General features: G+C 44.4%; 1 protein-coding gene across 1 annotated transcript in view; it reads left to right on the top strand.

Moving 5' to 3' along the window:
* Nucleotides 1-22,293, top strand: part of LOC122923590 (very-long-chain 3-oxoacyl-CoA reductase-like) — a 68,629-nt gene that overhangs the window by 5,693 nt on the left and 40,643 nt on the right. The window contains exon 2 of the mRNA XM_044274448.1: nucleotides 9,384-9,430. Coding sequence (XP_044130383.1) covers nucleotides 9,384-9,430 — 47 coding nt within the window. The remainder of the gene's footprint in view (nucleotides 1-9,383; nucleotides 9,431-22,293) is intronic.

The raw sequence follows: 22,293 nt of genomic DNA, 5'->3' as shown, positions 1-22,293 counted from the left end.
GGAGGCAAGAACACATCACACAATTTCCCCAGAAATTGTACCTTTTCTAGTTCTTATTATTCTTATTATAGCCAAATTTGCCACCCTAACTCCTCCCACAGTTTTTACACTACATAGACAAAAATTTACCAAAACGTGCAGATTGTTCCCGATCGGATTGCTATTACTTTGTGGAGCGATCCCACCCCCGGGGCCCCCGTGGCGGGCCCCAGAAGCCCCTTTTTTCCCATAGACTTTGACAGGGTAAATTTTCAAATCGCTCCCACTCGCCAGGCTTTGACGCTAAAGTCACCAAACTTGGGTCACTTAGTCATGGAGTCAACCCGAAAACTTTGGGCACATTTCGGGGACCCCAAAAAGTGGGCGGGGCCACACAGAACCAATCAAAATCTCCCCATTGACTTTAATGAGACCTTCAAATTGCTACTTCTCCCACATTTTTAGGAGTACAAATTCCAAACTTTGCAGACTTGGTCGGCACCCACCCGAGTACCTTGCTTTTGCTTTGTTACCCGATCCCACCCTCCGGGCCCCTGGGACAGGGCCCCCAAAATCCACGTTTTTCCCATTGACTTTGACAGGGACAATTTTCAAATCTCTCCCAGTCGCACAGATTTTAAACTAAAGTCACCAAACTTGGGTCACTTAGTCATGGGGTCAACCTGAAAATTTCTGTCACATTTTGGGGGACATTAAAAAGTGGGCGGAGCTACAAACCACCAATCAGATTTTCCCTATTGACTTCAATGAGAAACTTTTAAATTGCTGTCATTCTCACAGGTTTTAAGCCAGAATACCCAAACTAGGCACCGTAGGTCATTGGGTGACTGGGGTCAAAAAAAATTAAAAAGTGGGCGGGGTCTACAACGGCCAATCAAATTTCAGCCATTTGTTTAAATGGGAAAAATTCAAACTGCCGCTGCTCTTAGACTGTTAATGGCAGGGTTCCCGAAACTTGGCACAGTTGGTCACTGGAGGACTGTGCCAATGTATATCTCATTTTGGGGATGCTAAAAAGTGGGCGGAGCCACAAACAACCAATCAGATTTTCCCTATTGACTTCAATAAGAAACCTTTAAACAGCTGTCATTCTCACAGCACCCAAACTCGGCAGGGTGGGTCAGTGTGAGACAAAGGTCAAAATTTATAAAAGTGGGCGGAGTCTACACTCCACCCAGTTACTCCGCCCACTCCAGTTGTAAGCTACTGGTGGAGGCAAGAACACATCACACAATTTCCCCAGAAATTGTACCTTTTCTAGTTATTAAGTGTTCTTGCATGGAAAGACCACTTACTGTTATCTCACATATATATTCCTATCATTATAGCCAAATTTACCACCCTAACTCCTCCCACAGTTTTTACACTACATAGACAAAAATTTACCAAAACGTGCAGATTGTTCCCGATCGGATTGCTATTACTTTGTGGAACGATCCCACCCCCGGGGCCCCCGTGGCGGGCCCCGGAAGCCCCCTTTTTTCCCATAGACTTTGACAGGGTACATTTTCAAATCGCTCCCACTCGCCAGGCTTTGACGCTAAAGTCACCAAACTTGGGTCACTTAGTCATGGAGTCAACCCGAAAATTTTGGGCACATTTCGGGGACCCCAAAAAGTGGGCGGGGCCACACAGAACCAATCAAATTCTCCCCATTGACTACAATGAGACGTTCAAATTGCTACTCCTCCCACAGATTTAGGAGTATCAATACCGAACTTTGCACTCTTGGTTGGCACATACCCGAGGATCTTGCTTGTACTTTGTTAACCGATCCCACCCTCCGGGCCCCTGGGGCGGGCCCCCGAAAACCTCTTTTTTTCTCCCATAGAGTTTTATTGGAAAAGTGCAAACGTTTGTCACTCATACAGCTTCGGAGTGAAACTCACCAAACTTGGGTCACTTAGTCATGGGGTCAACCTGAAAATGTCTGTCACATTTTGGGGACATTAAAGTGGGCGGAGCTACAAACAACCAATCAGATTTTCCCCATTGTCTTCAATGAGAAAATTTTAAATTGCTGCCATTTCAACATTGTTAATGGCAGGGTTGTTAAACTTAATATATTCGGTTAATAGGGGGACTAGAATTCAAATGTTTAAAAGTGGGAGGAGTCTACAACGGCCAATCAAATTTCAGCTATATGTTTTAATGGGAAAAATTCAAACTGCCGCTGCTCTTAGACTGTTAATGGCAGGTTCCCTAAACTTGGTACAGTTGGACAATTTAGGATTAGGATTAAAATTCAGAAAAGTGGGTGGGGCCAAAAACAACCAATCAGATTTCTTTGATTGATTTCAATGGAAAATTGAAAAATGCAGAAAATTGAAAAATGCTGCCATTATTGATGTCAGGGGCTTCAAATCTCATAAATCAGGTCATAGATTACTTCGGCTTCAAAAATTGAAAATGTGGGCGGAGTCAACAACGAAAAATCAGATTTTTCCTATTGACTTCAATGAGAAACCTTTAAATTGCTATCATTCTCACAATATTTAAGCCAGAATACCCAAACTTGGCACCGTAGGTCATTGGGTGACTGGGGTCAAAAAAATTTAAAAAGTGGGTGGGGTCTACAACGGCCAATCAAATTTCATCCATTTGTTTAAATGGGAAAAATTCAAACTGCCGCTACTCTTAGACTGTTAATGGCAGGGTTCTGAAACTTGGCACAGTTGGTCACTGGAGGACTGTGCCAATGTATATCTCATTTTGGGGACGCTAAAAAGTGGGCGGAGCCACAAACAACCAATCAGATTTTCCCTATTGACTCTCTTTTGGGCTACATAATTAGACATTGAATACCAGGAATCACCCCATGCCATGTGACTAAGAGGCTAACCAAACCACACATTTGGGTCCTTTAAAGGCTTAATTTATTTGACCCCACATCACAACCCACTGGTTGTGCGATTCAGGGATCGATTTAGCCTTAGATACATACCATTGAAATGTTTGGTTGATTCAATATAACAACCTGTCTGCATTGAACAAATATCACGCTCTCTCAGACCGGTTTGAATATATTAGCATATGCTTTGTGACTCCATTTTTGTGACTGGAGATATTTACCTTAAATAAAGGGATCTCCTACAATCTTGTTACCGGAGAAGCCCGCCCGTGATAAGGGACCTCCGGGATACAATTTTGTCCCCTGATGAATCAGATATCATTGAGGAAACGCGTCGGGACACTGTGATTATCTGAAATTATATATATGTGTATGTTTATGCTATCGGGACAATTTGACCGATGGTATGTATTCATATATACATATATATATTTTTTACATTGATTGATATGTGTGTGAGATAGACCGGGTGTCGTGTTGTGGGTGACCTATAATAATAAGACGCCTACACCGGACCTCACTTATTACACATTCCATACCAGTCTTCATGTCCTCTTTGTAACCCATTTGGCCTACCACCAACAGGACCTACTTCTGTCTATTGGGCAAAGCTGGGCAGTCCATACTTAGGGAGGGTGACACTAGGGTCATTGCATCGGCTGGGGTGAAGGAGAGATAGTGACAGGGCTGTTTAGGGTTTTGACCCAGCACTGTATCTTTCTGTCTAGGTACTTACGTACCATTCATCCTGTCTGTTAACATTTTTGCTGTCCCTGCATACGGTCCTCTCCCATCTCCGCCATCCTTTAGGAGAGTAGTGCAACCAGTGGCTACAAAACTAAGTGTTTAATACTAAAGGGCCTATAATTGTATCTTTAATTACATTATTAAATGTTAAGTTTTAAATTAAATAAGCTACCCATCACTTGTTAATATATCTTGTGATCCTTACAGTATAAAGCTCTTCGCTGTAGGATTTATAGTTTTTAACCCCTTAGTGACCAAGCCTGTTTGGGCCTTTATGACCAAGCGTTTTTCTTCCTTTTTTCATGGTCTCGTTCCAAGAGCTATAACTTTTTTATTTTTTCGTCTATATAGCTTTATGAGGGCTTGTTTTTTACGGGACAAGTTGTAGTTTTTAATGGCACCATTTTGGGGTACACATAACTTTCCGATTAACTTTTATTAACTCTTTCTGGGAGGGAGATGGGGGAAAATAGCAATACTGCCACTGCGTTTTTACATTATACATTTTACGGTGTTCATTTTTCGGTACAAATAACATAATATCTTTATTCTCTGGGTCAGTACGATTACAGTGATACTAAATACTTATAATTTTTTTTACGTTTTACAACTTTTTTTTCCAATAAAACCCCTTTTATTAACCAAAAAGATGATTTTGCATTGCCACTTCACAAGACCCATAACTTTTTTTTTCTTTTTCTATGGAGTTGTGTGAGGGCTTGATTTTTGAGGGACAACTTGTATTTTTCATTGGTATCATTTTGGAGTAAATGGAGCTTTTTGATCGCTTGTTATTACGTTTTTTTCGGTGGAAAATAAATTAGAAATTCTGTCTTTTTTTAATTTTTATTTTTTACGGCGTTCACCATAGGGGATAATTTATGTAATATTTATGTAGTCCGGGTCGTTACGGACGCGGCAATACCAAACATATGGGGGATATTTTCTTTTTGCAATTTTTTTCATTGAAAAGCGTATTTTCAATGAAAAAAAAGCATATTTTTTTTATTTTATGGAATTTTTTTATTTAATATATGTGTATTTTTTTTATTTATTTTTTTACTACTTAAAAGTCCCACAAGGGGACTATAATATTCAGTATTTTGATTGCTTTAAAAATGTAATGCATTATCTCTATAAGGCATTACATTTGAATAGCAATGCTATTCAAACCTTGACCAGCAGGCTGCGCCAGAGAGGCACAGCCTGCTGGAGAGAACTGAAGACAGGCTCGGGGCCCTGATCGGAAGTGAGGTAAGCTTCCAAACATATCAGCACCCCGCGATCTTATTTTCCGCTCCCTCTGTCACCACTTTACATGCAGCGGGCGCCATTGCGCCCGGCATGTAAAGGGTTAAACAGCCCGGATCGGCACTCCTGCCGGTCCGGGCTGTTAGAGCAGGGCCCCGGCTCTCATGTGAGAGCCGGGTCCGAGCTCCCCGCTGCACGGGGGAGCCGTGCAGCGCTTAGACCGGGCCGCCGTAAAAACGCGGCGGCCCAGCCTAAGGCGCCCTAGGTGACCGCCATAAAAACACGTATGGGTGGTCACTAAGGGGTTAAACTACAAACGTTTGAAGATGGCAACCGCCAGTTAAGTGACCTCTCTTTACTGCTGGGACTGGGGTCTGCTTTCTATTGCTGTGTCTGTACAGGAGTCTGAGGGGCTCTTGTCTCTATAGGAACAGAGGTGTCATGTGACTACTCCTCTGAAGATGCTTGCTGCAATGCATGCTGGGATATTTACTTTCACTTTATAGCTGCTCCGCCCACACAGCCGGTCTGAGGAAGCTCCTCAGGGGAACGTGTCATGGTGAACAGATTAGAAGAATGACATATAGCCGGCACATTTAGCATGATATAAATACTTCATAGTTTGGGCTATTGTCTGGGGCACTTTGGATTTTTGATACTTAGGGTGGCCAACCCATTTAAAAATTTGGAAATAAGTTTTATACAGTAGAGAGTATTTGAGGTGTTAGAACTAGCTACATTTACAAAAAGAAATTACAGCTGTGTGAAAATAATCATGTCATCTAAAGGGAAGAGATCTAAAGCTGCAAAGATACGCTGGACTAAACTGGACCTTTCATACCCATGCTTTCGGCAGCATAGTGGAAATCGAGGTTTGTGACATTCGGGATCTGGAGCCCCACAGCAGCATAGTGGAAATCGAGGTTTGTGACATTCGGGATCTGGAGCACCACAGCAGCATAGTGGAAATGGAGGTTTGTGACATTCGGTATCCGGAGCCCCACAGCAGCATAGGGGAAATGGAGGTTTGTGACATTCGGGATCTGGAGCCCCACAGCAGCATAGTGGAAATAGAGGTTTGTGACATTCGGGATCTGGAGCCCCACAGCAGCATAGTGGAAATGGAGGTTTGTGACATTCGGTATCCGGAGCCCCACAGCAGCATAGGGGAAATGGAGGTTTGTGACATTCGGGATCCGGAGCCCCACAGCAGCATAGTGGAAATGGAGGTTTGTGACATTCGGGATCCGGAGCCCCACAGCAGCATAGTGGAAATAGAGGTTTGTGACATTCGGGATCCGGAGCCCCACAGCAGCATAGTGGAAATAGAGGTTTGTGACATTCGGGATCTGGAGCCCCACAGCAGCATAGTGGAAATGGAGGTTTGTGACATTCGGGACCTGGAGTCCCACAGCAGCATAGTGGAAATGGAGGTTTGTGACATTCGGGACCTGGAGCCCCACAGCAGCATAGTGGAAATGGAGGTTTGTGACATTCGGGACCTGGAGCCCCACAGCAGCATAGTGGAAATGGAGGTTTGTGACATTCGGGACCTGGAGCCCCACAGCAGCATAGTGGAAATGGAGGTTTGTGACATTCGGGACCTGGAGCCCCACAGCAGCATAGTGGAAATAGAGGTTTGTGACATTCAGGACCTGGAGCCCCACAGCAGCATAGTGGAAATAGAGGTTTGTGACATTCGGGACCTGGAGCCCCACAGCAGCATAGTGGAAATGGAGATTTGTGACATTCGGGATCTGGAGCCCCACAGCAGCATAGTGGAAATGGAGATTTGTGACATTCGGGATCCGGAGCCCCACAGCAGCATAGTGGAAATGGAGGTTTGTGACATTCGGGATCCGGAGCCCCCACAGCACCATAGTGGAAATAGAGGTTTGTGACAGTAAATGTGCCCAGGAGGTACATAGTGATGTGGTGTCACACGATTAGAGCCTGCATAAACGGGGCATGAGCATTGCCAGGAAACAGTGGTTGTGGACACTGATTTTCATCAAACAGATAGCACACCTTCACCTCCATTCTACGTCTAGATGCTGAGACCCCCCCCCCAAATGCATGTGGTCATACCTTCATCTGCTAGGCTTGATAATGCTGCTAATGTTTTTATAAATGTATGTTTTAATGTAACTGTGAAGCACTTTGGGCAAAAACATTGCAATTAAATGTGATAAATAAATAAATAAAAGTTGAAATGCATTTCTCACTCCATCAAGCTAGCCATGTGCACTTTTTACATTTGATCAATCAATTGGTTAGTGTAATGTTTACTATCTTTACTCACTCCAAACACTCCACACAGTTACTCTACCCACTCCATAAAGTCACTCTGCCCAGTCCAAGCTTTCCACAGTTACGCCAGCCACTCCAACCACGCAACAGTTACTCAAGCCACTCCACCCAGTTACTGCGCCCACTCCAGTTGTAGACTACTGGTGGAGGCAAGAACACTTCACACAATTTCCCCAGAAATTGTAGCTTTTCTAGTTATTAAATATTTATTTATATTTATTAATTGTCTAATGCATATATTTATTTAATCATCCGATTTGTATACAACTATATGGGTGACCTGATTTGAGATATGATTTATTATTTATGCTTTATTACTCTATTTTGTAATATATAAATATATATCTATATATATATACATATATATATATATATATATATATATATATATATTGAGTTTGGATACTTTTAAGCTGCTTATTTTTCTATATTTGCAAGGTCTCTCTTTAATATATATTAGGGTCCATTTAGACATCCGTAGTGTTTTGCGGACCGCAAAACACTGACACTGCACATGGCCGGGACTATATAGAGGATTCCTATTCTTGCCCGTAGCTGCAGACAAGAATAGGACATACTCTATGTTTTTCTGACGATAAACATTGGCACTTCTTTGCTCGTATTACACAGGCTGATGCAAAGTGAATGGAGGACAACTGATCACTATGCAGTGGTCCCATGTCATTCAGTTCTATTGATTATCGGCAGCACATCCATGATTACACACAGAGATGTGCACTCAATAATCGTGAATCTTTTATACTCATAAAAGATGCAAATCAGCTTTATTTATCACCATCATTTGGTTCCATGAGTATATGCGGCAATTAGTAGGAACGAGCAATTAGCTCAAAAATCATCGATCTAATAGGCCATTAACTCTACTATGTTACTTGACCACTCCCAATTCAAAAACTAGTTCTTAAGGGCTGTTTCACACAATCGAGTTAATTGCAGGAATCACGCTCCGTGTGTGAGCGCGCTCCTCTGTTCTGGACACTGCTCCTCTTGCAGGAGCACACGGCATTATACTGATTTATAATGCTGTGTGCCTGTGTTTGACCTTACTGCTACAGGATCATACTGACATAAAGCTGTCACTATCATTCTGTAGAAATGGTGTCATGCACGTGTGAAACAGCCCTTACTCTTTTAGTACTGAACTCTATAGCAATTTGACCTCTTCCCAACATCCGCCATACATGCACGGTGGATGTCAAGTCTTTAAAGTTGGCACCCACTCAGGAGCCATAGAGAGACAATTATGGACATTTAACCGGTCAGATGGTGTGGTCAATTGCAACCATGGCATCTAAGAGGTAATTTATTGGCACAGGACTGGTTCTGATTGCCAACCAAATCACTCACAATAAGGTTGTAGAAGTGGTTTTATTGTTATGACAGCCTTGGGTCTTCTGAAGGCTGCTAGGCCTGCCATAGTTAAAAGGTGTTGACCAGTTTCAGGAGGAAACCAGACAACACAGGGGATCCACCTGCATTAAAGAAGTGATCATTACTTACCTTAAGGATCTTGTGGCACCACCTCAGTTCTCCCGGCCAGGATCTATTTACCTGGCTGTAGCAATGGCAACATGTGACTGCTGCAGCCAATCACTGTCCTTGGCTGCATACCTGCATATCACCTCTGCTGTTTGTACACAAGCAGTGGCAGGTGGACCAGAACGACGGCACAGTGAACCGGGCTGGAGAAAGCAACGATGTTTTTAAAAAAAATATTCTGGGCTATTGTAGAGCTTGGTCCAGATTTTTTATTATCTCAAACCCTTAATTGGCTGCATCTGTAAAGTAGTATATACCGCTAATTCACACTGTAGACAGAGGGTTAGAATAAACTCATTAGGTGCAAAAAATGTATTGACTTGTTTGATCCTGCAGGTTTATTGTTTTACTTTTTCTTTTTTTTATTTAATCAAAAACTAAGTGAAATACATTTTCTTTAGTTATTAACCCGAATGCACCCAACTCCACAGAAATCAGTTGTCTCTGCATACGTACCTGTCTCCATCCCCCTGTGACAAGACAGATGGTAGTAGCATGGTCTACATACTCTGCATTGTAGGATTTTTTAACTACCTTTTGTGATTTAATTGATTAATAAACAAGAATTTGCAGGAAGCAGTATATCATGGTGAAGCAAGACTTATTGTCTAGCATACTGTGGAAGATTCTGTCCATTGTCTCATTTTCATATTTTGTTTTGCAGTGGTGACTGGCGCTACTGATGGGATCGGGAAAGCCTATGCTCTGGAGGTAAGGGATAGCCGGTAATATTGGTAGTAAAGTATGGTACAAGGGACATAACTGTAAGTTTTAATTAGTACTAATGCACACCTACGCCCCTATGGTTTATTTAACCTTGTATGTTTAAAAACTATCAGGATATTACTGTACTTATATACAGGACTGAACAAGCAGATGTGGTAGAGAAACACACAGCCTATTAGCCTATGAATAACATACCCATAGCTATTATACCTGTATGGGAAGGAGTGGAGAAGGATAAAAACATTGGATAAAACACTGTGCACTTTACTATGTGGTATAATGTATAATGAATGCGGGGTCTAGTTACCTTTAAGCCTAAATCCAGCAGATTATGTATAATGAATTACTGACAGTGTGTTTTATGTATTTGCCATTGCCACCTACTGTTCTTAAATATTTATGGAAATGAATAAAGATTATATAATATTTTGATACTTATGTAGCACTGCATTGTATTATGTTCTAATATTGGAGTTGCATAGGATAAGAAAAGAGAAACAGAATATTACATTTTATAGTACAGGAAAACCTAACCCTCCTGTCAGAATGTAAAAAAACAGAAGGACAAAAAGAAAGGCATAGGAGTTGTGCTGCCTAATCAGAGTGTGAGTAAAGGGGTGTTCCAGTTGCTGATCAGAGGATATAGGATGTTTGTGTTTTGTAACGAAATTACATCACTGCCTAATGAAAAAGCTAAAACTCAAAATAAAAAAACGTTATTAGTTTTTAGATAAAATCACAGAAGCTATCTAACTGATCCCAAATCAATGGGTCTATAGGCAGGAAGGTGTGGTAATATGCAACACATATGCTTAGAGGTCACGCCACAGAGGTGCGTGAGATATATGATCTCACCGCATCAGTCTTGAATAGACACAATGTTTAGGAGGGGACCTCACTAACTTCTATGAAAGAGGTTTCTAGGCATGTTCTGTACCTGTGCAGAGGTCACCGTACAAGGAAGGAATAGATAAGCTTTGACATCACCTATTGTGAATGAAGAATCCTGTCTTATCTGTACACAGAGGTGATATCTCCTTATGATTGTAGGCAGGTTTAGAATAATTTATAACTGCAGTAAAGTGATCTGTACAGACCAAGAAGAGGCGCCAATTATTAGTCTTAGTGACCAGTGCAAAGAATGCAGGAATGTACTGTTTTTGTTTAAATATAGATATAGACCTGGAAAATTAAAAATAATCATCAATAATTCTTTCAAAATTTGTTAAACATAAAAATGGGATTTAAACAATATGTTACTTTGTGATGACACATTTCCCTTTAAGTTGTGCGTTGAATTTCTCAATCGTATGTTGTAAGACTTGTTCCTTCCTAATGAAGTCATATTTTTACTGCCTCAGGGCTCATGCATACAGCCGCTGCCCGGCCTGCATACGGCGGGTCTGCAATACACGGGCACCGGCCGTGTGCATCACGGATAGCGGACCCATTCACTTCCATGGGTCTGCAATCCAGAAGATGCAGAACGGAGGCACGGTTCGGAAGCCCACGGAAGCACTACGGAGTGTTTCTGTGGGTTTACTGTACATGCCTCTGCACCGCAAAAAAGTAGTGCATGCACTACTTTTTTGTGGTGCGGACCGTAGGATGCGGATTGCGGACCCCATTCAGGTGAATGGGTCCGCGATCCGCATGCGGCTGCCCCACGGTCGGTGCCCGTGCATTAAAGACCACAATTTGCGGTCCACAGCACGAGCACGGAACCCTTACGTTCGTGGGCATGAGCCCTCAATCTGATCTTGAAGCGCTGTGGTATTCTTTGCATACAATATTTTTTCTTCCTCTACAAGCCAGGTCATCAATCTACATAAGGGAGGAGTTTTCACTGAGGGTAGTCTGAGGTTGGAAAAAGCCCTTCACCAAGACCCCTTTCCCCTTCCTCAAGAAGGTCAGCTAGCAGTCTAAAATCTGACAGGTCCTCGGGTTCTACTCTCAACTCCATGCATTGTAATATGCAACACATACAGTGGATATAAAAAGTCAACACACCCCTGTTAAAATGTCAGGTTTCTGTGCTGTAAAAAAAATGAGACAAAGATAAATAATTTTTTTTACACCTTTAATGTGACCTATAAACTGTACCACTCAATTTAAAAACAAACTGAACTCTTTTAGGTGGAGGGAAGAAAACAAAACAAAAAACTAAAATTATGTGGTTGCATAAGTGTGCACACCCTCTTATAACTGGGGATGTAGCTGTGTTCAGAATTAAGAAATCACATTCAAAATCATGTTAAATAGGAGTCGGCATACACCTGCCATCATTTAAAGTGCCCCTGATTAACCGCAAATAAAGTTCAGCTGCTCTAGTTGGTATTTCCTGAAATTTTCTTAGTCGCATCCCACAGCAAAAGCCATGGTTCATAGAGAGCTTTCAAAGCATCAGAGGGATCTCACTGTTAAAAGGTATCAGTCAGGAGAAGGGTACAAAATAATTTCCAAGGCATTAGATATACCATGGAACACCGTGAAGACAGTCATCATCAAGTGGAGAAAATATGGCACAACAGTGACATTACCAAGAACTGGACATCCCACCAAAATTGATGAAAAGACGAGAAGAAAACTGGTCTGGGAGGCTACCAAGAGGCCTACAGCAACATTTAAGGAGCTGCAGGAATTTCTGGCAAGTACTGGCTGTGTGGTACAAGTGACAACAATCTCCTGTATTCTTCATATGTCTGGGCTATGGGGTAGAGTGGCAAGACGAAAGCCTTTTCTTACGAAGAAAAACATCCAAGCCAGGCTACATTTTGCAAAAACACATCTGAAGTCTCCCAAAAGCATGTAGGAAAAGGCGTTATGGTCTGATGAAACCAAGGTTGAACTTTTTGGCCATAATTCCAAAATATATCTTTGGCGCAAAAACAACACTGCACATCACCAAAAGAACACCATACCCACAGTGAAGCATGGTGGTGGCAGCATCATGCTTTGGGGCTGTTTTTCATCAGCTGAAATTGGGGCCTTAGTTAAGCTAGAGGGAATTATGAACAGTTCCAAATACCAGTCAATATTGGCACAAAACCTTCAGGCTTCTGCTAGAAAGCTGAACATGAAGAGGAACTTCATCTTTCAGCATGACAACGACCCAAAGCATACATCCAAATCAACAAAGGAAATGGCTTCACCAGAAGAAGATTAAAGTTTTGGAATGGCCCAGCCAGAGCCCAGACCTGAATCTGATTGAAAATCTGTGGGGTGATCTGAAGAGGGCTGTGCACAGGAGATGCCCTCGCAATCTGACAGATTTGGAGTGTTTTTGCATATAAGAGTGGGCAAATCTTGCCAAGTCAAAATGTGCCCTGCTGATAGACTACTACCCAAAAAGACTGAGTGCTGTAATAAAATCAAAAGGTGCTTCAACAAAGTATTCGTTTAAGGGTGTGCACACTTATGCAACCATATTATTTTATTTTTATATTTTTTCTTCCCTCTACCCAAAAGATTTCAGTTTGTTTTTCAATTTAGTTGTACAGTTTATAGGTCACATTAAAGGTGGAAAAAGTTCCAAAATGATTTATCTTTGTCTCATTTTTTTTATATCACAGAAACCTGACATTTTAAAAGGGGTGTGTAGACTTTTTATATCTACTGTATATGGTCTCACTACATCAATCTTGCAATTACCTCCCATCAATTCAAACTAAATGCATTACCCAGGCACGAATCCCCCACTGACCAGATGTGACCAATCCTTCTTTACAAGTGACACTCCCAGTGTTACTTCCCCTAGGACATATGATGCATGTAGATTATTAGTTCCCATATGCATAACTTTACATTTATCCACATTGAATATCATTTGCTAAGTTGATTCTCAAACACTCAGAGTGTTCAAGTCAGCTTGTAGTTTATGGACATCTTCCATAGACTGTAGAGTAGTACATAGCTTAGTGTCACCTGTAAAAAGAGGAACATTGATATTAATCCCATTCTCTATTTGGTTAAAATATATGTTTAATAACAGAGGGCCCAGCACTGAACCTTGGGGTACACCACTTTTTACCCGGGACCATTCTGAATAGGAATAATTGACCACAACTCTCTGGATATGGTCCTTCAGCCCAGCAGTTTTCAATCCAGTTACAAACTATATTTTCCAAGCCTATAGACCTTACTTTACCTATTAAATACCTTGGAATCAAATGACTCCAGAATCACCATTGTGGCTGTGGACCACATGGCAGGCAATAGGGTGTCTGCTTTCTTTTGGATGTTCGGTGCTCTGGTGTGGGGCGGTATAACGAGGTGCCAGCCACGTCCCCTCTCAGAAGCACCGCAGCACAGGTTCTTTCCCTATTTCACAGAGGAGCCACCCCCTATGCACATCACAGGGGACTTCCCTATTGATAATAAGCATGGTGGGCAGGTGTAGGAGGACACTTACTATTGTAGTCACGCCTTTTCCATATGAATCACTGCCTCTAAGCTCACCCCAAGAAATGGGGTGGGGGCCTCACCTTTTTTAAATGTCCTACTTCGTTGTTTTTATGCACGGCCATGCTGGAGCTGGTGGTTATGCTGCCAGTCCACACCATAAGTGTGTGCCTGTAAATCCTGAAACTCTTGCCCTTCCACACCACCAGTGGTGGGCATTTTTTAATGCTTCCAATGCTCTCCTCTTGCTCCTGATGATCCACACACGCATATTTAGAGCTATTTAGTAGCAGGGTAATAACAGGGCATTTATGGAGCAGTTTATCAGGTTCAGCCAGTAGCTCAATAGGTTTGGTTGATATTGCTGGGCTGATTGCCCAGACACGACTATTGCATGTACACCAGGTGCATCCATAATATTTACTGACACATCTGGTCAGTGGGGGATTCGTTCCTGGGTAACAAATTTAGTTTGAATTGGTGGAGGGTAATTGCTAAATTGATGCAGTAAGACCATATATGTCGCGCAGTCCCTGGGGCACATCACCTAAGGGTATGTGTTGCATATTACAATGCATGAAGTTGAAAGTAGAACCCGGGGACCTGTCAGATATTAGACTGCTAGCTGACCTCCTTGAGGAAGGGGAAAGGGGTCTTTATGGAGGGCCTTTTTCCAGCCTTAGACTCCCCTCAGTGAAAAATGCACCAATAGGAGATAACACCCCTTTAGATATATTCCTTAGGGTCATGACCGACCAGCTTAAACAGCTTGAGGGGAGACATTTTGGGTCATTGAACATTTTGAGAGAGGTCTGATGTCACAAGAAAAGGATGAAACTATCGTGATTAAACCTTCAGACAAAGAAAGGAACATTGTAGTGATGGACCACATGCAATATGTCCAGATGTGCAATTGCATCTTGGATGAAAGATCCTGCAATGAGATCCTCACCACAAACCCCTTACTGGTTTTCACTCACAATTACACAACATCCTCTCAGAAGCTCTTCAAGCGAAACTTATTAACAAATTGTGTCAAATCTCTTTTTATTAGTTTTACTCATACAGTAATAACAAAAGCATTTACAACAAGGTAGCAGAAGGCAGGGACAGTTTAAAAGGATTCTAGTTTCCGATCCCTAAAACCCTGCAAGGGTACATAGTATAACATGCTTAATAAGAGCATCTTATCGTGGAACTCACAACATCAGTAACAAGTCTCGTTCAAAAGTTGCTATGTAATGAAATGAAAATGAAATGGAATGCGTGGGGACCAAAGCCATAGGAAGTGATACCAAACCCAATCCTAGACTCATGGCCTCCAGGTTGGACAAGCTCATCTTATTTTTGAGTGGACAAGAACGGTAGTATCTCTGCGCCATGTGCGAATAACATCCAAGAAGATCAAGTAAGCTTAAATCTAGAATGTTCATATCACGCTACACAACACAGTTCCTCCAGTCTTGCTACTTGGGCTATCTTATATAGCCAGTGAGAGATAGGGGGGGCAGTTTTTTGTCTCCAATAGAACGGGATCATGGCTTTGACTAGCAGAACTAATTGCAGCCACAGGATTTTATTGTATTTAGTTGTAGAAATCGGTATACGGTTCAGGAAAATAATTTTTGGGATAAGCGGCGGGGCAGTAGGGCACAATTTAGAAATGACTTCCCGCACCCCATTCCAAAAGGAATCCCCCCTACAAAATGTATAAATCTGCATGACTTCTGGGTCTGAGAGTGTCAAAGAAAGCTCTCTCTCCTATGCTGATATGTACAGTAGAGAGTACCTTTCAGAGGGGGCAGAGCATAGGCTATTACAGATTTTGGATATAGTCCTTGGAACTAGGGAGTGGGAAACTTCTCAAACCATGTAAAATCTCTAATAATGTTCCCTTTCTTAATCACTAGTTTAAAATTTAGAATCAAGTGATTAATGTGATGCTGTCCAGTGTGACATCTGTAACCAGAGACTGGAGGGTGGCAAGAACAGGGAAAGACACATCTTGTAGTATGTCTCCAAGCAGGTAGCACCTTATCTTCCTTTGGAGTGGTAGCCAATGAGAATAATACGGGTCATTGAGTCCTAGTAAATCTCCTAAGCTCATTAATGGCGATGGGGTAGGCCAAATAGACTGTTTCTGAGCTGCATTCTTTCAGGAGCACAATGGAGCTTTAGCAAAGAATGGATGGGGCGGCTCACCCTGCTTTAGGATTTCTATGGTGCTCCAACTGCAATTGATGCACCCAGATCAAGAGGTAAAGGTTGTATAAAGTAAAGATATGTAGATATGTAAGTCCGCTACATGTGGAACACCATATACAAGATCTCCATACTTTACAGTGGAATACTTGACCACTGCTACAGTGCCTATCAGTATAAGGCCACGAATAAGCTTCTACATATAAAGCTAAGTAAAGATTCCTATTATTTATTCGTCGAACATTGTTCTTGTGCCGATTTTAACACCAATCGAAAATGTGGGACGCCACAAAATTGGTTTTAATATAGACTGCCTAAGACTATACGATTATATATTAGGAAAATATTTAGTATTAGTAAGTCCCCACAATTGCAGATTTAGGATCCCAATCTGCTTATAGCTTATAGCTTTTACACATCTACATTGCTCGTTGATTGCCATTTTATGTCTTGTTATGTGCTTTTATGATATGCCTTTTATTGTGTGTTGATGCTTTTGCCGTTTTTACTACCTCAATTGTCTATTTTAGATGTGTTCAGTAAATCGCTATATATTCGAATTTCTATGATTCGATGTGACTCCATATGTTGAGTGCCCTACATATCTTTACACAATGGAGCTTTAGTCAATAGATTAAGATCTGACGGGAGAGGGGTTTGGGCTTTCACTAGTACAGAGCTTGAGTGAGGGAAAATTGTGTCACTTCCTCTTCAATAGGTACATACAGTTTAGGGTTGGGGCGCTTGTGCCAATTGAGAACTCTAGAAAGTTGTATAGATTCGTATAGCCATGCAATGTCTGGGAATCTAATCCCTCCCTCCTTCTTGCGCTTAATCAAGGTATTGTAAGCCAATTGTCATGGTCTTACCTTCTTACTGTTCTCCTTCGTTTGACATGTGCTGGCGGCCATCTTGGTTTCTGGGTTTCTTGTAGCCTCCCACCCTGCGGCTTCTCCTTCCCACTGGGAGGAGCTGGATGCCTAGCTCTGGTTCCTGATCCTGGCCTCGTCTGACTACCCCGTTGGTTCCTGATCCTGGCTTCGTCTGACTACCCCGTTGGTTCCTGATCCTGGCTTCGTCTGACTACCCTGCTGGTTCCTGATCCAGGCTTCGTCTGACTACCCTTCTGGTTCCTGACCTCTGTCTACGCAAGACCCTGCTTCGGTTTAGCCATCCGTTTGGACTTTTGCTTACGGCTTGCTTTTCAATAAAGCCTTCTTATTTTCCACTTATCTCTTGTTGTACGTCTGGTTCATGGTTCCATGACATTAGGACCAAGCCATGAATTCTGACGGTACAGGGCCATCCTCGCTACCTACGCTGGTTGCCAGACTTGATCAGCAGGATCACCTGTTGGGTCGGTTCGCTGTGGCGTTGCAAACCCTGCTTGAACGCACGGCTCATTTCGCTTCCGTTGCCGATGGGTCGGTTGTCGCTCCTGGGCCCGTTCCTACTGCCGCTCCGGTTGTTGCGCCAGAGTCTACCCCGACACCTGTTGCTGCGCCTGCGGTGTCTCGGGGTATGACCGGTTCTGCCCCCCTTCCACAGCGCTTTGGGGGAGAGCCAGTGGCGTACCGCCCATAGAGGCAGACCACGCCACTGCTATGGGGCCCGCGGCACTGGGGGGCCCGTAGCGCAGATAAGGCCCCGCCCACTCATGACCTGTAGCCGGCTATGCGGCTGCTTTTCTCCCCAGGGCCCCCCCCCCATGTTTAGCTGAATCGCCTCCCAGAGGCGCGGCTAAGGCCCTAGACACCCGCCCCCCTCCTCAGCGCGGTCTGCAAACACCCGATCCTCCTCTCGTCGGCGTCCCAAATCCCGCGCAGGCGCAGTGCCGGCGATTGCCTGCGCCTGCGCTCTGATAATACGGCTGAGGGCAACAGCTTCAACATCGTCACTGGGCATGCGCCGAGCCCAGTGACGATGTTGAAGCTGTTGCCCTCAGCCGTATTATCAGAGCGCAGGCGCAGGCAATCGCCGGCACTGCGCCTGCGCGGGATTTGGGACGCCGACGAGAGGAGGATCGGGTGTTTGCAGACCGCGGCGCTGAGGAGGGGGGCGGGTGTTGAGGACTTAGCCGCGCCTCTGGGAGGCGATTCAGCTAAACATGGAGGCGTTAGAGTTTTCATATTTAGGCGGGCACGGCACTTCAGAGGGGCACCGTGGAGAAAGAAAACCGCCCCTCTGGGCTCCAGTCCTTACAGCGTCATTTGCTTATCCTAAGAATCGATTTTTAGAAGAAAGTTGATGGAGCAGATCTGTGCTTCCTCAGCTTCTTTTGGGGGGTCTTGGTGACATTAGGGGTCTTGGAGACCCCTGATGTCTCCATAAAGAGCACCTGCAGGGCCGATCCTAGGGTCACAGGCGCCTGGGTGCAGAAATATTTCTGGCGCCCCACATGGGCGTGGTTATCTTACTAACTCCTCCCCTTTATAATGTTTCTATGGCAACAACTTCAGCCCCACCCCCTTGCAGTCTAGGGGCGGAGCCAAACCCGGAAGCACAATTGAGGGGCGCCCAGCCACCAGTAAGATAGGAAGGCTTCAGCCAACACACAAGCTTTGCAACAATATAGGAAGCTACAGAAAAGTCTTCTAATATCCTCAGTGGATCTCAACCTCCCCATCCTCCACACCCTGTACAGGTCAGTGCCCCCGAAATTGCACTCACAGTTCTCCAGCAACTCTGGCAAATACCACCTATTCCGTACAGGGTGGGTTTACATCTACGTTATGCCATTCCGTTATAGGTTCCGTTTCAAACGGAATATAACGGAATGGCCAGATGGAATGCAAAACGGAAGCCTTTAAGTGTCCATTCACACGTCCGTTGTTTCTTTCCTGATCTGTTCCGTTTTTTGCGGAACAGATCTGGACCAGTTCTGTACCCATTCATTTTCAATGGGTCCTGAAAAAAAATCTGAAATTGAGCTGTCCGATTTTTTTCAGGACCCATTGAAAATGAATGGGTCCAGATCTGTTCCGCAAAAAACGTAACAGATCAGGAAAGAAACAACGGACGTGTGAATGGACCCTAAGAGGCATTCCGTTTTGCTCTGTCCTAATAGAAATTTATGAGAAAGCATAACGGATCAGTCTGGGTCCCCTTATGCAAGACAGACTTTGTTTTCAGTCTTGCATAACAGGAACCAGATGGATCAGTTTTGATTCCCATAGACTTTTAAGAGGACGGAGAGCAAACGGAAAGCCTCTTGCGGAGTCTGCACTGTACGAGAGAGAGGTAGCAGTGGCTGTGAAGGGAAAAGTACCAGAGCACAATGACAGCCCCAGAGCCTCTCTGCTGCCTGACCAACCGTATGCTGCCACAGCGCCAGCCTGCAGGACACCGGAGAGGCCTGGGGGCCACATTATAGCACCACTACATTTACTTATTATCAAAAAGCATCATACATAACCAAGCAAAAGCCAGAATATAATAAAAGACAAAAACATTAAACTACATTTATAATAAAACAATTTACTTACAAAAGAAGCGATTCAGTCGTCTGCTGTACCGTCCTCCGCTTGCTTCCACTGATTATGTGCCCTCCTTTCTGTCTCTCCTCAGTGCGCAGGCGCACTGTTATGGGGGATCTGTGGATGACAGTATGACACACTGTTATGGGGGATCTGTGGATGACAGTATGACGCACTGTTATGGGGGATCTGTGGATGACAGTATGACACACTGTTATGGGGGATCTGTGGATGACAGTATGACACACTGTTATGGGGGATCTGTGGATGACGCACTGTTATGGGGGATCTGTGGATGACAGTATGACACACTGTTATGGGGGATCTGTGGATGACAGTATGACACTGTTATGGGGGATCTGTGGATGACACACTGTTATGGGGGATCTGTGGATGACGCACTGTTATGGGGGATCTGTGGATGACGCACTGTTATGGGGGCATCTGTGGATGACGCACTGTTATGGGGGCATCTGTAGATGACGCACTGTTATGGGGTACCTGTGGATGACACACTGTTATGGGGGACCTGTGGATGACACACTGTTATGGGGGGATCTGTGGATGACACTGTTATGGGGGACCTGTGGATGACACACTGTTATGGGGGATCTGTGGATGACACACTGTTATGGGCATCAGTGGATTACACACGGTTATGGGGGCATCTGTGGATGACACTGTTATGGAACTTATGGGGACATCTGTGGGTGACACACTGTTATGGGGCATCTGTGGATGACACTGTTATAGGTGGCCGGGGGGATCTGTGGATGACACACATATATGGCAGGCAGCGCAAGCATCTTGTGCTATATAAATGTGTCATCATCCACATATCACTTCTCCCCCCCCCCCCCCATAACAGTGTCCCACCCTATTGTAAGACGTCCGTTCCTTTATGTAAGTGAGCTATTGAGCTTGTAAATAAACTTGTGCAAAGTATATGAGTAGTTAGTAACTACTCATATAGTTTGCAGTTTGCACAAGTTTATTTACAAGCTCAATAGCTCACTTAGGGCTCTTTCACACCTGCGTTATAGTCTTCCGGCATAGAGTTCCGTCGTCGGGGCTCTATGCCGGAAGAATACTGATCAGGATTTTCCTAATGCATTCTGAATGGACAGTCCGTCCTTCAGGATGCATCAGGATGTCTTCCGTTCCGGAACGGAACGTTTTTTGGCCGCAGCAAATAGCGCAGCATGCTGCGCTTTTTGCTCCGGCCAAAAATCCGGAACACTTGCCGCAAGGCCGGATCCGGAATTAATGCCCATTGAAAGGCATTGATCCGGATCCGGCCTTAAGCTAAACGTCGTTTCGGCGCATTGCCGGATGCGACGTTTAGCTTTTTCTCAATGGTTACCATGGCTGCCGGGACGCTAAAGTCCTGGCAGCCATGGTAAAGTGTAGTGGGGAGCGGGGAGCAGCATACTTACCGACTTACCGTCCGTGCGGCTCCCGGGGCGCTCCAGAGTGACGTCAGGGTGCCCCAAGCGCATGGATCACGTGATCGCATGTACACGTCATCCGTGCGCCTGGGGCGCTCTGACGTCATTCTGGAGCGCCCCGGGAGCCGCACGGATGGTAAGTATACCGCTCCCCCGCTCCCCGCTCCTACTATGGCAACCAGGACTTTAATAGCGTCCTGGCTGCCATAGTAACACTGAAAGCATTCTGAAGACGGATCCGTCTTCAAATGCTTTCAGTACACTTGCGTTTTTCCGGATCCGGCGTGTAATTCCGGCAAGTGGAGTACACGCCGGATCCGGACAACGCAAGTGTGAAAGAGGCCTTACATAAGTTACTATCTTATCTAATATAATCTATAACTAATCATCACTATTCAGTATTTACTCTAACTTACTGCCTGGGACAGTCAGGAGTCAGGACTCAGGACTCCAAATGTATTCTCACAGTCTGCGCAGGGGCGGGCACTGGCAGGCAGAAGCTGGTGGCGTGGCTGGCGTGGCACTGGCAGTGCTCCAGTCCCGCTCTTCAATATTCAAAATTGGCGCCCGGCGGCAGCGTAACTGTAACGTAACGTGACGTCACTCACTACGTTACGTCGCAGTGAGCGACGTTACGCTGCCGGCCGGAAGATGGGAGGCAGTCAGGAAGAGCACGGAGGCGGAGCACGGAGGCGGAGCACAGGACAGGAGGCAGACTCGCAGAGCACAGGAGGCGGACTACAGGAGGCGGTCTACAGGAGGCGGTCTCAGTCTCACACGTGAGTCACGTCAGTATATGTGTGTGTCAGTCTGTGTGTCTGTTCTTTGTGTCACGGACTCGTCACTGTCACGGCACACCCCCGGCCCCACTCGAACCCTGAGGCTGAGGCGGCCCGGCCCACCGGGAGGTGGTTAAAAAAAAAAAAAAAAAAGTCAAAAAAAAAAAAGTCCCGGCGGCTCGCTCGGCGCCTTTCGGGTGACAGCGCTGGGGTGCGGGGCACCCACTGCACCCCGTGTAGGATCGGCCCTGAGCACCTGTCACATATTTTGCTATCACATAGGGGGAGTTTAATTAGCCCCCGTATGTGATAGCAATAAAGTTTAGTGAAAAAAAAAAAAGGAAAGAAAAATGTAAGTTCTCCCCCCCAAAAAAATTTAAGTTACACATAAAAATGAATAAAAAAACGATTTTCTTAAAAAAAAAGTCCCCACCTATACATACACGCATGCAAACATGCGTCGGGGGCGCATACGTGCAAAAAATACGATTGCGCCCATTACGCCGCACATGTTACATATCGCCGTGAACGTTGGAGTGAGA

Source organism: Bufo gargarizans, unplaced genomic scaffold (genome assembly GCF_014858855.1).
Source record: "Bufo gargarizans isolate SCDJY-AF-19 unplaced genomic scaffold, ASM1485885v1 original_scaffold_1767_pilon, whole genome shotgun sequence".
In the NCBI taxonomy this organism is placed as follows: Eukaryota; Metazoa; Chordata; class Amphibia; order Anura; family Bufonidae; genus Bufo; species Bufo gargarizans.
This window is presented reverse-complemented; position numbering and strand designations above follow the sequence as displayed.